This window comes from Typopeltis vanoorti, chromosome 18 (assembly GCF_054136105.1).
Source record: "Typopeltis vanoorti isolate ZY-2024b chromosome 18, IOZ_Tvanoo_1.0, whole genome shotgun sequence".
NCBI lineage: Eukaryota > Metazoa > Arthropoda > Arachnida > Uropygi > Thelyphonidae > Typopeltis > Typopeltis vanoorti.
The window spans coordinates 7459997-7478414 of NC_143566.1; the positions used below are offsets into that span (position 1 = coordinate 7459997).

General features: G+C 36.6%; 1 protein-coding gene across 1 annotated transcript in view; it reads right to left on the minus strand.

Moving 5' to 3' along the window:
• LOC150096475 (ciliogenesis and planar polarity effector 1-like) overlaps positions 1 to 18418 on the minus strand; it is a 614243-nt gene that overhangs the window by 583896 nt on the left and 11929 nt on the right. The window contains exon 3 of the mRNA XM_090408080.1: positions 963 to 1104. Coding sequence (XP_090264206.1) covers positions 963 to 1104 — 142 coding nt within the window. The remainder of the gene's footprint in view (positions 1 to 962; positions 1105 to 18418) is intronic.

Consider the following 18418-nt stretch of genomic DNA (forward strand, 5'->3'; position numbering starts at 1 on the left):
TTTTTTTAACAGATATAATTTTAAAAATGGCTCTTCAATCCAAAAAGGGTGCCAACCCCCGGTCTAGACCATAGGTGGCCAACAGCAGGCCCGTGGGCCACATGCGGCCCATAACGTGATTTTGTGCAGCCCGTGGCAGGATAAAAACTATATTAAATTACATGTATTTTCAATTTAACTATTAATTTTGACCGCAAATTTGATATACTAGTTATATTCATTATTTCTGATGGTGGAAACAATTTATATTCTCAACACAGAATAAAAATTGCTTTAAAAAGATTACTCAATTTATAAAATCTACTGCTTCTCTGTGCGAGTTGTAATAGTAAGAATGGTAGATTTCTATGCGCTCCAGGGTAATGCATCATTGAAAGCACTTGCTCTGCTCTGGTTAGTGATCAAATTCAGAGACTGTTTGTTTCAAATAATTTATATTGTTCTCCCAGTAGTAAAATGATTTAACAAATATAGTAATTCAATCCATATAACTATTGCCTTGAAAAAATGCAGAGTTTATTTTTATTTAAGTTCCGTCTAAAGTGTGCAGCCCGTGACGCTACAAGTCATCATATATTGGCCCTAGTATAGAAAGAAGTTAGCCACGCCTGGTCTAGACATTATGAATGCAAATCATGTTCACGTGCAAATTATCAAATTCAGTAATAGATCCTAGTTCTCTTCCCATCCTCCCTTCCCCACCTTCTCTTGCGCATAAAAAACATCTCTATATAACTGTAAATCCTAATTAATTCAATACCTTATAATACTCAATATCCTGCCCACAGCACTGATATGCCCTAAGAGTCATGAGTGGGTCAACATTTAAAAAAATAATAATAATAGCATAATTTGAAAGTATACATTATATTCAAGAATGGAATATCCAATATTTGAAAAACCAAAGTAATTAATAAGGAAACAGATAGCAGTTTAATGTGCTAAATTTAAATTCAGCTTACCACAAGTTGAAATACTAAAGCTGATTGTTTGTGGAAGAAAACTATTAATCAGGTTAAGTTTTATACTTTGCTTGATGTTCTGAGCAGATAAATATATCACTTTTAGCTCATCTACGTCAAAATAGAAAAGGACATCCTTCTCCTAAAATAAAAACAATAAAATGAAAGTGAATAGCAAAATAAAAATAAACAGTATTTTAAGCAAAAGATGAGTAATAAGGAAAAATGAAATTATTATTGCTCTTGCTACAATTAGGCCTGTGTAGCACTAAGGAAGCGACATTTGCGCCCATAGTGCTAGGCTGCCCGAAGAAAGAAAGCCATTCTCAGTTCAAAGCAAGTTGAAATGAGAACAGAGAAACTCTTTCTAACCTATTCTTCAACCTGTTCCTCAGTGAGATGTTCTTAGGCACAGGCAAGTAGTTTTTTTTTCTCCCAGAAACTAGAAAATTGATGGTAGAACCCACACAATTGCAGATAAATAATATACAGTGTTAGAGACCACGAGATGGCATCACTTGTCTTCCTCTCTTTGCTGGATGCCGTTCATAATTAGTGATAGTCTTGGAACAGCTATCTGATTTGTTACCAGTGGAGACTGAACTGTGCACTCAGTCTCCAAAGGTCAGAGAGGGCTAAAAACAGTCTCACCAGACAGGGAATAAAAGGCACTAGCAGATTTATTTATTTATGTTACTACTATTTAGAGGTATCAATGTTCTGAATTATCTGAACATAATAATGGAAATTCTGTATATAACACAGGCAGAAATTAATTCATTAACTTGAATGCTTATGAGTGTGTGTGTGTGTGTGTGTGTGTGTGTGTGTGTGTGTGTGTGTGTGTGTGTGTGTGTGTGTGTGTGTGTGTGTGTGCGTGCATACATGAAAAAGAGAGTGCAAATCTGTGCCATATTTGCTGACAACATTCCTACTCAAATTATAGCGACAGATTCTAGTTTCTTTGCTATCTTTCCCATCTCCTCTAACTAGTCTATGAAAAATCTAAATAATAAATCCTAATACTCAATAATACCTAACTGCAAGATGTGTTGCACAAACAATCAAATAAGTTTAAGGTTCTGGCTTATCAGCTACTGTTAAGAGCAGGGCTTAACAAATTACAGTTAGCCCTCATATAATGCAGTACTTATACAACGTGGTTTCGATATAATGCAGTCTATAAATTGTAGTAACCCTTGTTCAATGTGGTTGGATGAGCACTGTGTATAATAATGTGTGCCTCCCACGATGAGTCTCTGGCTCCATGGAGGTCAAATGTTAATAATAATTTATATTATGAAATATAATTTTTATAGATAAAATTTTTTGGAGTCCCATAAAATCATTATAATTAAAAGTGATTAGGGTAAATGCTAATATCATTATGAATCAACTATAATACAAAAAAAAAGCTCTAAACAACAATCCTAACTACCAAATTATGAATCAAGATCCCACTATGGTCCAAAAAAAATGGTTTCCAATTACTGGAAAAGCATTACCACTTGGCCCAAATCTCATACTCTCTCTTTACACCCTATATATATAGTAATATTACAGATAGTCACTTACTCTCCTCACAGCTAACTCCCAATCTTTATAAAAAAAAACTTGCCCACTTCAGATTTATATAAAAAAAAAAGTGCAGCCTTAAAAATCCAGACATCATGAGTTTTTAATATCATTTCTCTGTTCACTATGTACCTATAACAGAGACCCTTAACTCAATAAAGTCTCATTTTCCCACAGAACAGTATTCAAATTTAGAGTACATGCAAGTTACTTTATGAGGAAAAGAAAATTTTATAATCAAATAAATGGAGTTATAGTTGGTTCCTCAACCTTCTCTCCTGAACATTTTGAAAACAAAACACTATATAGGGGGGGGGAGTAGATATGCAGACTTTAGGGGGGGCAGTTAAGTGTATGAATGAGTATATTATGCCCGGGCGAGTACGACGGACAACAAATCAGAATGGGATAATTAGTATAAGGAATCAAAGTAGGGATGGGACAAATGGGCTTCTGCGATTCATGTACACTAATGCCAGGAGTATTAGGAACAAGAAGGAAGAGTTTTTGGCCATGGTTGGCACTTCCAGGCCACAGGTTGTCGGTATTAGTGAAACATGGCTGACAGAAGATGATAAAGCTAATGGGATTGAATGCGATGGGTATAGCGTGTTCAGGAGTGACAGGGTGAATAAAAAGGGGGAAGGAGTGTTATTGATGATAGCTGATGAGCTTCAGCCAAGGCGTATAGAAGTTGAACTGCAGGATGGGGAAAAAAGCACATTTGAGGCTGTTTGGTGTGAGATACAATCTAGCAGAACAAAATATACAATTGGGTGCTGCTATAGACCGGGTGATGGAGTGGATGGTGGGAACAGTATGCATAAGCAAATAGAAGAAATGAATGGAAGGAGGGTAATTATTATGGGTGATTTCAATTATGGTAATATTGACTGGAAAGAGGAGAGGGCACATGGGAGGAAGGAATTGGATTTTATGCAGTTATTAAGGGACAACTATCTACGGCAACATGTATTGGAAAATACCAGGGGGCAGAGAGTGCTGGACCTAGTAATTGCAACTGAGAATGTGGCTGTAACGAACATGACCTTGTTGCCACCAATTGGTGAGAGTGACCATAAGGTCATGACTTGGGAGGTGGCTAAAGGAGTCGAATTTACAATTAAGACAGGGTATATGTGGAATTACCGGGCTGGTAAGTATGACAAGCTTAGGTGTGTGCTTGGCTCAATACCATGGCATGTAAAACTGCAAGGGCTGGATGTTGATGGTGCATGGGAGGTGGTCAAGAACTGTTTGCAGGAGGCAATGGTTGACTGTATACCAAGAGTCCGAATAATAAATCAGGTAGGGGTTAAATGGATGAATAACACTATTAAGCTTGAGCTGCAAAAAAAGAAACAATTGTGGAGGGAATTTAAGGAGAAGGGTGACCATCAGGTGCATGAACAGTATAAAGCTCAGGCCAGGATGGTAACAAGGGTGGTAAGAAAAGCAAAAGCAGATTACGAAAGGAAATTGGCCATGCAGGCTAAAGAGAATCCCAAACAGTTTTTTCAATATGTTGCAAGTAAAAGGAAAAATGCTCATGGTAGAATGATCTTAAAAAATGCTGAGGGTAGGGAGGTAACAGAATCAGTCGATGTTGTGGAATTACTGAGCGAGCACTTTGCAAGAGTATATCATCCAGGTGGTGGCTTTGCGGAAATGGAGGAACAAACAGCTTATACTGGAATTGTGATGAATGAGGTAGAGGTAACTAGTCTATTACAGAACCTCAATGTCAATACATCTGTGGGATTGGATGGTATACCAGCTCGTGTCGTACGTGAAGCAGCCAAAGAATTGTTAGTGCCCTTGACCATTATGTTTAATTTGAGCCTCAGGACTGGGTCAGTCCCAAGGGGGTGGAAAGAGGGGAAAATACTTCCACTGCACAAAGGTGGTTCCAAGGCTGCTGTTGAAAATTACCGCCCAATCAGCATAACAGGAATCATTATCAAGGTCTTAGAGAAAATAGTCAAGAGGAAAATACAAGATTGGATAGAAGAAAATGGGATACTGTCGGGGACAGCATGGTTTTGTGAAGGGTAGGTCATGCCTCAGTAACTTGCTCACGTATTATAACACAGTGACGGCTGAACTGGATAAGGGTAATGGGTTTACAGTGATTCTGCTGGACCTTGCTAAGGCCTTTGACAGGATACCACATGGAATTCTAATCAGTAAATTGCAGCATATGGGAATGGACATAGGGTTGGTGAGATGGATAGGAGGGTGGTTGACGGAGAGATATCAGAGAGTGGTTTACTCAGGAGTAGAGTCCACAAGACGGCCTGTGACTAGTGGTGTACCACAAGGATCTGTTCTTGGACCACTGCTGTTTAATTTGTTCATAAATGATATAGGAAAGGATCTGAGAGGAACAGTTCATTTGTTTGCGGATGATGCGAAGTTGGGTAGAGCAATAGTGAATGCAGATGACGTCAAAATTTTGCAGGATGATTTGGATAGATTGGAGGTCTGGGCTAGGGAGAATGGATGTCAATTTAATGTGGCAAAATGTAAGGTTATGCATTTTGGGGTGAAAAGATGGGAGGCAGTTTACTGCATTGGTGGAACCGTGCTCCAGGAAATTGATGAGGCACGAGATTTAGGAGTGTTGGTGGATAAGGAATTGAAATTTAGGGGACACATTGCAAAAGTGGCCAAATCAGCTCATCAAATCACTTGGTTGCTGAAGAATACGTTGACAAGCAGAGACAAGTAGGTTATTGTTCCTCTGTATCGAGCCTTGATAAGACCTCATCTCAACTACTGTGCTCAGATTTGGTCACCTAGGTTTCTTCTTGATGGGGAGGAGGTGGAGAGGATCCAGAGGCGAGTGACCAAGATGATAGCAGGTCTGTGGAATGAACCGTATGAGAACAGGTTGAGGATTTGTGGGTTGCAAAAATTGGTTGATAGGCGGAGGAGGGGAGATATGATTGAGACATTCAAATTACTGAAGGGTTTCTATAAAATTAATTCAGAAGATATTTTTGAGAACAGGGCTGGTTGTGGGAGGACTAGGGGACATCCATGGAAACTGGGCAAAAGTGTGGTTAGTAAAGGTGTTAGAGCTGGGTTCTTTACTTTTAGAGTAGTGAATGAGTGGAATGCGCTCCCTGAGTCTGTGGTGGATGCTGTGACAGTGAATGAGTTTAAGGCGAGGTATTATAGATACTGTATGAATGTCGAATAGTTGTGATGAAAATGATTTGGGGCCTCCCTCGATGAGTCTAATGACTCCCTGGAGTTGCCCGTAATAATAATAATAATAATAATAATAATAATAATAAATGATGTGTTTGCAATTTAGTCCCTGTAGATCAGACACATCAGATTCAATTTAAATGATAAGAAACATGCTTCTCATAACAAAACAACAAATAACTATCACCTCCCCTTTCTTCACACCCTAGTCACACACCTTTGGAATGGTTCACTATTCTCTTCTATTTATAAAAAATCAAAACACACTCGAACATATACACACCTTGGTACAACAATATGGTATCCTTAACACTGACTCACAGAGCCATTTCTTCTAATGACACAATGTTTGCCACAGAACCTAACTACCTTTGGCACACATTTTTAGCCAATGACTACAAGCCTTATAAAACAGATAGAATACTACATTTCCCCTACTGTCCGTCCCCCCTGCACACACACACACACACACACACACACACACACACACACACACACACACACACACACACACACACACACACAAATCAGTCTTAATATGTTACTGCTGGTATCTTCACAGTGGTACAGGAAACAGCAATATGCAGAGGATTTGAAATAGGAAATTATCATTTAGTTTTAAGCAGGACATAACTATCCTTTTTACAAATTCTCTGATAATCACTGGCAGAGTCCTATAGAACAAATTTCCACCTGATAATCATGGCTTTCTTTGCTTGCCTACATTATTCTAGTTATTTCATGTGGCAAAATAATTTCCATCTAAAGAAGGTACAGCCATGGACTCATGCTTCCCCACAAGCTAACATTTATATGGATAATTGTGAGCAACAATCTCTAGATTCAGTGATTCTAATACCCAGAGTTTGGCTCAGATATGTCAACTTATTTGCCATTTGGTCACACATCCACCAGACTTTAAATACCTTCCTAAGCAACCGAAGCAAATAACACAAATGTACCCAATTCACCACCGAGTTTGAAAACAATAGCATTGTTCCTTTTCTGAATACACTTATCACACCTTTCCTCAGGCTGTATTTTCTTCAGAGTCTGCTGGTATCTTCATACAATGGACAATACATACACAAAGACTTTTATAAAGACTAGGGGGTCATTAGTATACTCAAAACAAGAAATCTAACAATCTCTTATGAGTAAATGGAAACTGAAAAATGAGTTTTAAATAAAAGCAAAATATTTATAAAGAATGACTACAACAAGGAAAAAATTAACAGACCCCTTCACAAGAATGAAAAAAGATGAAAAAGATTAAGAAAAGGGCCATAGCCATTCCCTACATTACAGGAATATCTGAGAAAATAGAACACTAAAAATTACAATATTAAGATGACATTCAAACCACCCACAAAATTAATAAGTCTCAAGTCCTCTAAAGTTCACCTTTCCTTGCACACCCAAAGGTACACAATATCCAGTGCACCTGTAATTTACCCTACATAATAGAGCACACAATCCCTATAACAAAAGATGAATGCAAATGTCACATAAAATTCCTTAAATAATGAAAATTGTGCCTTTCTGATCATGCACTTCATATGTGCCACAAAACTGACTGGCACCCAGCACTTACACTATACCAAACCTTGCTATGAAAAATAAATAAATAAATAAAAATAAAAAAAATAAAAGAAGCCTGTGAGATGCTAATCATCATCCTAATCTCAACAGTTCCAAGTGGAAGGGAGACCCACATACAACTCACACAGCATCTAGGAAGAGAATAGAAGACCCAGATAGCAGAATTCAAAAAAAAAAAAAAAAAAAAAAAAAAAAAAAAAAAAAAAAAAAAAAAAGGAAAGTAAAGAAAGAAACTCCAAACACGTAAAAACCAGAACAACATAGATCAATTTATAACCTAAACAAGACAGTAGCAAACTTAACAGCAACTCATGTAGTCAGATGTAGTTGATCATATGAATATCAATGCTCTGAGTGTAAAGAAAAAACTCTATTATTATCTGAAGCCTACGTGATCAACAATTAAAACATGCCAGCTCAGAAGTCATGTAGATGAACAAAGTCCACGATACCAATCGAGTGATTAGGTTTGGATCAAAAAGTGGGATACCAAAAGGAAATGGAAACTGAAATTGAAAGAATTATTATCAATAGAGACATGGAATGTACGGACACTATGATTACACTATGTTTCACACCATTGTGTGAATGTCAGGAAAACTAGAATTACTTTGCAAGAAAATTAAAAGATATCAGTGCAATATACTAGGACTGGCAGAGATGCGATGGACATCATCAGGAGAGATAACTGGATGCAAAGCAATATGGTCAGGGCATGACACCAAGCATAAAGTAGGAGTTCATTTCCTTCTTAACAAAAAAGCTAGAGAGGCTACAAACCAGTCAATGATTGAATCATGGTATCAAGATTTCAAGCAAAAACCATTTAATATATCAAATATCCAGATATATGCAACCACATCTGACAGCACAGATGAGGATATTGATTTATTTGACAAAGATCTGACAGAGATAATAGAAACAATACCAAAGAAAGATGTACTAATTATTGAAGGAGACTGGAATGCCAAAGTTGGAATAGAAAACGATGGTTGGGAAAGCACCATAGTTTTGGAGAAAGAAACGAATGAGGTGAGAAAATGTTAGAATTTGTCGTGGACCATGAGATGATGATCTGTAACAAAAGATTCCAGCAAAAGGTGTGTAGAAAATGGACTCGGAGATCAAATGATCGGAAACCAAAAACATGACTGATATGATTATGATTAAAAGAAGATGGATGACATCAGTACAGAGTGTCGAACTTTTCAAGGAGCGGATATAGACTCGGATCATAGTTTAGTGATTGCAAACATCAAGTTGAAATGAAAAAGAAAATATAAACCCCATCATCAGAAACGAAGAGATAAAGCAAGAATAAGTGAAGCAGAAATAGGAAGAAGGTACAGAACAGTGTTAGGAGATAGTGGAAGTTAATTAGTAACCATCCATTCCACTTTCAACATTAGGCAGGTAAATTTAAATAAGAAACAAAATAGTCCTGTTCTTGTGTGATTATTCTATTTTGAGAATAAAAGATTATTCTCAAAATAGAATAATCACACAAGAACACTGCTTCTATTCAAAATGAAGAATATCAATTATCCATTGGGTTGGATTAACCATGGTCCTCTGTAGTACACACAAATTTCATTTTTTTTATAATTCTCTCTGCAGCCTGTACAGAAGTTAAAATTGAAACAATTGAAAAATCATTAAAAAAAAATTATCCGATAACTTTGCGATCACAGAAAATAATTTAGAAGTGAAAAACTCAAATAGACCTGATATTTTAAAATCACTTCAAAATATTGACGGGTGCGAGGATTTAGATAAGGAAAATATTAAAAAGTGGTTAAATATAGACAAAAGTGAAGCTGGATACAAAAAAATGACTGACGATGACTTAATCCAAAGTATACAGACATTGACAGCAGGATCAAGTGTTTCTCTTGATTAGAAGTTTGATGAGAAACTACAACCAGCTTACAAAGTAAGTTGTAATGAAGCCTTATCTGATGCAGAAACATTATTAAATTCATGGAAAGTCAAAACAATGTTGATTACATTGTTTTACAAATTTATTGACATATAAGAAAAATAAAATAAAAAATAACGCTACCAAGAAAACAAACAAAAATCATGGATTTTCTATCTAAATATGTTTACAAACATTCAGTTTTTATATTTACATACTACAAGAATGTTTATCTAATGTTTTTATAGGTTCAATTTATATATATAACCCAATAAAACATAATTTGGATTAACTGTGTTTTTCAATTAGCTGGGCTCTAGCATCTACCAATTACCACAGATAATTGACATTATATTTTATTAAGTTCTTCTGTTCTAATCACATAATGGTAGGAACTATCAAATGGTTCCTTTACCTCAACTGAACAGATTCTTCCAACAAGTATCTTGAAAATATCAGCATCAACTGCCATTAACAGATTGTATTTTCATGTGTTTTTTAATGAAACCTCTACTTTATTTCCTTAAATTCATAAAAATTCTGGATCTATATTATTTCATAACTTCAAATTTATCTCTCTCTCTCTTTCTCTATGCTACTCTACCTTTTGCAACTTGCCAGATCTTTTATCATTTCCTGTTGCTAATCAAAGAAACACCACATGATGTCATCCATCAGTCACATCCATTTTCTTCACTCTGTGTTTAGCAATGTGGCTGTCAATATGTGCTTTTGTCCAGACTTCAATTCCTATTTCAAATCCCTAGCTACTCCAAACTGTTGGTTTTTTAGGAAACAGGAGTTTTTCTCAATTTCACATTTCCCTGATAATCTAATCTTGTGTACCAAAATAATCACCAAAGGAGCTAAGCATATTTCAACTTTTCTTTGTCCCTTTTATTCAAAACTAAAACATTGAAGATATTTCTGGTTATTATTTTTGAAGCCTTGCTTACTCATAGACTACAGGATATTACAACACCATTAGATGATTAAGTTTTCATTATTAATATCCTATGTACAATTATCCTCAAGGGCTCACTTTAGTGAGTATGGGCATGGCAAACCCGAGGTACCTGTTGCTGGACCATGCATTACTTCATGTAGTATACAAATGTTATATTATCTGTGTCCCTCCCCTTTATTCTTTCCTTCTTTCTTTTCTTCCCCCCCCCTCCTCCAATGCTATTAGAGTATTCAAGGGCTAGGGGTGAACCTTTCCTATTTCGCTATTTCATCTTATGTGGAAAGGGCCTCTGCAACCCTACTACTTTCTTCTTGCAGTGACTTCACTCCAAAATGATAATATGGTTGTGCCTTATAACGCATCTCATGCTGCATTGGCTGTAGCGCAGAATAATCAGAGCCACGTTGAGGACTTAGGCACAGGGTCCTGTTCGAGAAGTATATTATAGTCTCCATCAAAAGTCAGTGATACTGTGAATAAGCAACACAGAATGTATAAGATTAATCTTAGAAAGGAATTTTACATATGCACATGAAATGTCCGGGGTTTACAGATGGGTACTCTTGAGATTGCCTGTAAAGAGATGGATAGGTATAAAATTGACATCTTGGGAATTACAGAGACCAGATGGAATGGAGAAGGCCACTTCAAAAGACAGGATGGTAAGCTAGTTATTTACTCAGGTGGTGACTCAAAACATCATGAGGTAGCTGTGATACTGAAGACAGCTCAGGCAAGAAGCCTTCTTGGTTATAATCCCATTAATGATAGAATACTCTCTATTAGACTTAAGGCTCAGCCTACCAATGTATCAATTGTGGTAGTTTATATACCCCACACTGATAGGCCTGAAGAAGAGAGTGAAGAATTCTATGAAAACTTACAAATTGTTTTGGACTACCTACCAAGGAGAAACAAACTGTATATCTTAAGGGACTTAAATGCAAAAGTGGGAAAGAGTGAGAGTCAGGCCAGAGTGTGGCATATTTGGTCTGGGTGAACGTAACACCCGTGGTGAAAGACTGTTGGAATTTGCCCATGCTAACAGATTAGTTATTATCAATACCTGCTTCCAGAAACATCCACGACAGACCTATACTTGGACATCTAACATTGATAGGTCAAGGCACCAGATTGATTACATCCTGGTTCTCCAGTGGTGGAAGACAAGCATCTCTGATGTGCATACTTGTCCTGGAGCAGATTGTGGTACAGACCATCAGCTAGTAAGAGCCAAAGTAAGACTAAGACTCTGAAAACTTCCGGGTCAGGCACATCCCACTAAATTGGATGTTAGAGTAATTCCTAGCGGATTCACAGAAAAAACATCAACTAGGTTGGATGACTTTTTGGAGACCAATGAGGAAAACTCACCAGAAATGCTTTGGGAAGGAGTCAAGATGATAATACAGGATACAGCGAAGAAGTATCTTGGCCCAATAAGAAAACCAAGAGACCCATGGATTCAACATGGGAACTAATCAAAAGAAGGTGGTTGGAAAAACAAAGAGACACAAGGACTGAAGAATACAAGAGATTACATAGAGAAGACAGAAGAGCCATCAAGCAAGACAAGGGAAAGTTCTATACTAATAAATGTGAAGAAATAGAGTTACAGATGAGAAGACATAATTATAAAAGGGTGTTTTATTTAGTTCGTGACTTAAAGCACAAGTTTAAGCCAAAATTGAATGTCATCAAAGACAGGAATGGATCATTACTAATTTGTTGGAAATCAAAAACAGATGGAAAGAATGCTGTGAGGAACTGTACAGCAGAGTGGATAAAGAAAATGTGGAGTCCTCCGACCAAGAAAATATTGATTTGGAACCTCCTCCACATAGGCATGAAGTTGAAAGAACAGTTAAGCAGCTTAACAGCAATAAGGCCCCAGGTGCAGATGAAATCCCAGCAGAGTTGATTAAGGCCACAGGGGATGGAGGTATATGAGTGTTTCATAGATTGATTACAAGGATATGGGAGACAGGATCATGGCCTAGAGACTGGAAGAAGTCAGTTTTCATACCACTACATAAGAAAGGTGATATGAAGGCATGCAAGAATTATAGAACTATTAGTCTGATATCTCATGCAAGCAAAATTTTATTAAAGATCATGCTAAATAGGATTGAGGCCAAAGTTGAGGGCAGAGATGCCCGAGGAACAAGCAGGTTTCAGGAAAGGTAGGGGCACTAGAGATCAGATTCTTTGCCTTAGATAGATCATAGAAAAATATAAAGAATTCAGACCCCTCTGATAATGTGTTTCTTAGACTATTCTAAAGCTTTTGACTGTGTTGAACATGTGAAACTGTAAGAAGTAATGAAAAGAATGGGTTTTCCTCAACACACTATCAGGTTGATAGTGTGTTGAGGAAATTATCAACTTGTATAAGGAGCAAGAAGCCATGGTAAGAACAGGTGTTGGATTGACTGACTGGCTTCAAGTTAGAAAAGGAGTTAGTCAAGGATGTTTACTTTCTCCTCACTTGTTTAGTATTTATGCAGAGGACATCATGCGTGAAGCATTGGATGAGCTCAGGACAGGAATTAGGATAGGAGGTAGATTGATCAGTAATCTGAGATATGATAATGATACAGTACTCATTTCGTGTGTAGAGGCTTAAGTGCTGTGAGGACAACATGTTGGAGGCTTAATGGATTGTATACAGCACTCAAAAGGGATTAAAACAATTTAATTCTTCCTATATTTCGTCTCAGTCAATGAGACATCTTCAGGGATTACAAAAAAACTAATGTAACATATATACAAATAACAAACAATACTAAGCCCAACTACATTGGTGACACTAAAGTCCTATCTAGGTGGAGCACCCTCTAAAGGTGGTTGTAGGTGGCCTGGAATGTAAAGTGGGACCTCTGGTGATAAGCGTTTCCCAAATCTTAGGAAGCTTAATGCAACCATATTTGTTAAGATTTGGTTGATTCCTGAGAGCTGTGCTGATTCTAAGAATAGTCTCTCTTTTTTGAATTTGCTATGGTGGAGCATGGTAGTTTTTTTCAATGAGATCTGGACTGACCATAGTCATGGTTGCAAATGTATGACTTATGTTCCTCCAGGCGGAAAGTAGCTGATATGCCTTGTCTGTCCAAAGTATGCCAGTTTACAGGAACAGGGTACTTTATAGACTCCAGGCACCGAGAGAGGAGGGAGCTGATCTTTTGTAGCATGGATAAGGGCAACAAGTTTGCAGTGGGGCTTAAATGCTGTGTGTGTGTGTGTGTAGGCTGCACTTTTTTTAAATCTTGGCTAATTTTTTGGATGTGCCACGGATGTAGGGTATGGTGACGGTATTTCTAAACTCTTTCTAAAGAGAAGACCAGGGAAAGAGGGAGGACCTGATTATTTTTTTAATACTGTGATTGCTGTAGCTATTGGAGAGGAAAGTGTTGTGTATGTGGTCAAGCTCAGTTGTAAGGGCGGTTCCACTGGAACAAAGATTGTGGGCTCTCTTGGTAAGAGTTTTAATAATGCCATATTGTTGAGCAGGGTACAGTACTCCTTTGTAATGACATGGAAGAACTAGGACTAATTCTTGACAAAGTTAACAAGATCAGTAATAACAGAGGACTTCAACTCAATTCTAGCAAGACAAAGATCATAGTTCTCAAAGGAAAAACAAACAGAAGCTCTTGGGAAATAAGTGTACCTTAATGGAGAAAGAATTGAGGATGTCAGCAAGTTTGAGTACCTGGGATTCATTATTAATGTGAAGAATTGCTGTTCAGAAGATGTCAGAAAAAGTTTAGGAATGACTAAAACAAGTCAGAGACCTGTCTAAAATCTGGAAGGATGGATCTATCTCCATGGGAACAAAGTTGAGGATTTTGGATGCAGTTGTTTTTCCAACAGCGACTTATGGATGCAAGACTTGGAACCTAAAGTAGTCAGATAAGAAACGGATATCTGCTTTTGAGATGTGGTGTTACAGAAGACTGTTGAGGATATCATATACTGAAAGGCATACAAATGAATGGGTGTTAGAAAAGATCAATAGAACTTTAAGGCTTCATAAGGATATTGACAGAAGAAAGTTAAAATAGTTTAGACACAGAGAAAGGATGGAAGGAGGACTTCTCAGAACAGTAATGGAAGGTACAGTTCCTGGAAAAAGAGTCAGGGGTAGACCATCAATGAGATGGATGGCATGTGTGGAGTGACTGATCTTCAGACAGTTGAGGCTGCCAGAAAAGCAAACAACAGGACTACATGGCGAGGCCTGGTGTGGAACATCACCAAGCATCGGAGTGACCATATGGCATCTGTAGATGCCCAGTGAACAGTAGCATCTACAATTTTCCTCCAAATCAGTCTATTACTTGTCACATTATCTCCACTACTATTCATCATCTATATCAGGGGTGGGCAAGTTCTTCGGTAATAAGAGCCGCACATAATACATTTTTGAATGTTCAAGAGCCGCAGAAAATATTATTTTAAAATTGTATTTATAAATAATAAAAAATACAACTATATAGTAGTCCTGCTCACCAAAGAAGAAGAATATGTTTAATCTCGACTCATTGAAGGCTTTGATTGATTCTTCATTTGTGCAGTTAACAGTTTAAGCTGTTCTAAGAAGCTCAATGAGATTGCTGTTAGTGAGGATAGCACAATGTTTTGACTTCACAAATTTCATTACAGAGAAAAGAGATTCACAGCAGTAAGTTGTCCCAAAAACAGAGATAAGCTCAATAAGCTCTGTCTCTATTGAAGCAACATTTGCGGTAAAAGGTGCAACAACAGGACATCCATCGTTGATGACATCAATCACAAAAAATTCAAAACATGGCTTTACCTTTTTTAGTTTCTCAAAACTTTTCTCAAAATCATTATAAAGTGTTTCTAAGTTTCCTTCGTATTGTTTCAGTAAAAATCATCCTCCCATTGTTGGTTAAACACACTCATTTCATATTCGTATTTCTGTTTTATACTCTTGTGTTGCTCAGTCATTTTAAACAAGAGTTTAAAATGAACCCTTGAAATCAATCTTAACTATTCATTAATCAGAAAAGTACTTATCTACACTAAAATTCACTAGTTATGTTCTGCTACCACCACAAGCAGATAACTTGTGTGTACTGCATGAAGGGTGATGACGCAGAATCCAGACAACAGAGGTGGTGGATAATGCAGCAATCATAGTAGTCACTTTTGGAACTAATTTTGGCTGGAGCTACACAGGCCATAAAATGTTAAAACACTTTTTACCAACCAAATACGATGATAAAATCCACATTAACAAACCTTTTGGCCGTTAGCATTTAAAAGCTAAAAATGTCAAGTTTCAAAATATGTTTTTTACTTATCTTTAAAGCATTTACGAAATAAAATATTCTAATATTGATACATACTATACTACTATAGATTATTAATATAAAAGTTTAGAAAAAATGGCAATGAAAACCAGTATTGTCTCGGAAGCTGCACAGAGTAGCTTTGGGAGCCACATGCGGCTCGCGAGCCACAGTTTACCCATCTATATGGATAACATTATGAAAGAAAGTGGCTGATTTTAGAATTACTTGTCAGCACTCCAATATTGCCTTATCCAATATGCTGTACTTCTGACTGAATTGATTCACCAAGACCTTGGTCTTCCTCTGGGTCACTTTCCTGTCATCCTGGCATCAAACACCTTTGATAAATTTTCTTCACTCATTCTATTTTTTAAGTGGCCATACCGATTTAGATTAGCTATGAATACATGTTTTCTTGAATACTAACAACATCAAGTGCCTTTCTAATATCTTCATTTTTAATATGATTCTTCTATTGATGCTACCTGTTCACTCCCTTAATTTTTCTCAGAATCCTCATATCTGTGATCTCTAGTCTTTGATCAAGGTCTTTATTTCTAACCCAATCTCAGCTCCATAACTTAAATCTGGTTTCAACACTGTCTTGTATACTGCTAGTTTTGTGTTTGGGCTAATTTCTCTCGTATTTAATATAAATTTATTCAGCTAGCTACCCACTACCAACTTTGCTTATACTGTTGTCTATGTCCAAATTTAACCTGCCATCTCCACTAAAAACTGTGCCTAAATAGCTGAAATATTTTACTGGTTTTATAGGATCTCCATTCAGAATTTACATGAAGTTTTCTATGCCTATTTTCATAGTTTTAGTCTTTATATTCCTGATTTTCATGCCAAATTTTTACAGCTGTTATTCAATTTAGTTAGAAAATACTGGAGACTTACACCAGATGTGTTTAGGGGTGCAACATCATTTGCATAAAGCAATATGCTAAGTTTGACATCAACAATTCTAATATCAGCCACTTTCTTTCATAATGTTATCCATATAGATGATGAATAATAGTGGAGATAATGTGCACCTGTCTTACCCCTGATTTTACATCAAACCATCTTCCTGCATATCCTTCAATTCTACTGCTGACTGACAACTTAAATATAGACTATGTATTGCTCTGTATAATGTTTCATTTACCTCAAATAACTGTAGTGTTTTGAAAAGTTTTTGTCTGGGAACCACCTTGTCGTATGCCTTTTTCAGGTCTACAAAACTTAAGTACAGATCCATGTCATATTCCTATGATTTCTGAACTATTTGTCTTCAAGTGAATATCTGATCTTGACAACCTCTATTTGGCCTGAACCCCAGTTTGTTCTTCCCCAAGTTTCTCTTCCACAATCTTTCTCAAACTCTTTTCAAGTATGCTTGCGTAAATCTTACCTAGAGAAATTACTCTGTAATTCTCACATTCAGTTTTCTTCTTTTTTTATAGATGGGTACTATGAGAGCTATACTCCAATCAGTGGGAAATCGACGTTCTGACCAGATCCTCTGAATTATGCAGTGTAACCACTGCAAAACTTTTATACCTTCATACTTAAGCATTTCTGGTCGAATATCATCCACTCCAGTTACCTTTCCACATTTCAAGTATTTGACAGTTTTTTCTACCTGAAGCACTGATATGTACTTCTCTTGAAAATTTTCTAGTATGGCTCTGTCACTGCCTGGTTCATTTAACAGTCTTTCAAAGACTGTTAAATGTTCTCTTAAAAAACTGAAAAGTTAAAAGGACTGTTAATTACTAGGATATCCTTATCTTCAGTTTCTATATCACTTTTATCACCTTTGACTGCTTTTATAGTATTCTTTCGTCCATTTCTAAGCTTTTCAGTAGCCTCCAGAACATTTTGCCTCCTTCCTGATATTTATTTTCTATATTCTTTTCTTTTTTTAGAATATTTCTTCATTTAGAATATTTTCTATATTCTAAACAAAGTCTTCTCATGTTTAGCTACTTTTACACATAGCTTAGCTCTCCATATTTTTCTCTTTATTCTTTTAGGACATCTGCTGACTTATTTGCTAGAAACTGCTTTCATCTTTTTTAGGACCGTTTCTTTAACTTCTTGTGTCCATCATGGTGATCTTATTTTTCAATCCTTGCAGACAACTTCACCACATACCTCCCTAGCTGAATCAATGTCTTCTTCAAAGTTTGTCACTGAGACTCCAAGGTTTGGTTCTTGTTTTCAATTTGTTTCATTGTTTCTTCAATAATGTTTGTATAGTCGAGTATACAATTTATATCTAAAAGCAGCTCAACTTTGATTCTTTTTAAAGCTTTCTTACGTACTGTTCTTTTCAATGTAGTATCCATTTTTATCTTGCTTAGCACTGAGTAACATCACTTGCAATTTCAAATTTTCTGTATACTCCTTTATCTTGAACCACCATGATGTAATCAATGAGGCTTTTCTTATTTCTTGTGTCTTCTCTCCACGAACTTGTGCACATCTTCATGTTGAAACATGGTGTTAGTAATGACTGGTCTGTGTCCTGAGCAAAAATCCAGCAAATACCATTATTATTAGCTTTGCACTTTTCTCCAAATTTTCTAAAAACGTTCCTATATTGCTGGTGGGATTCATTTCCTACTCAGTTGTTTATATCTCAAAAAAAGACTACTTTTTCCATTTCTAATGTCAGCTGCTGTTCTAATGACTCAAAAAATTTTTCCACTTCATCCTTAAAAGAACCTTCTTTTAAGGAAGAAGTGGGCATAAATAACTTTCACTGCCCATTTTGAAGTCTGTCCACATCACTCTATATAAAGCTGCTTTCCAATCAAGAAGTTTATTTTATCTTCATGTTTGGTGTTGAATGCTATCATTA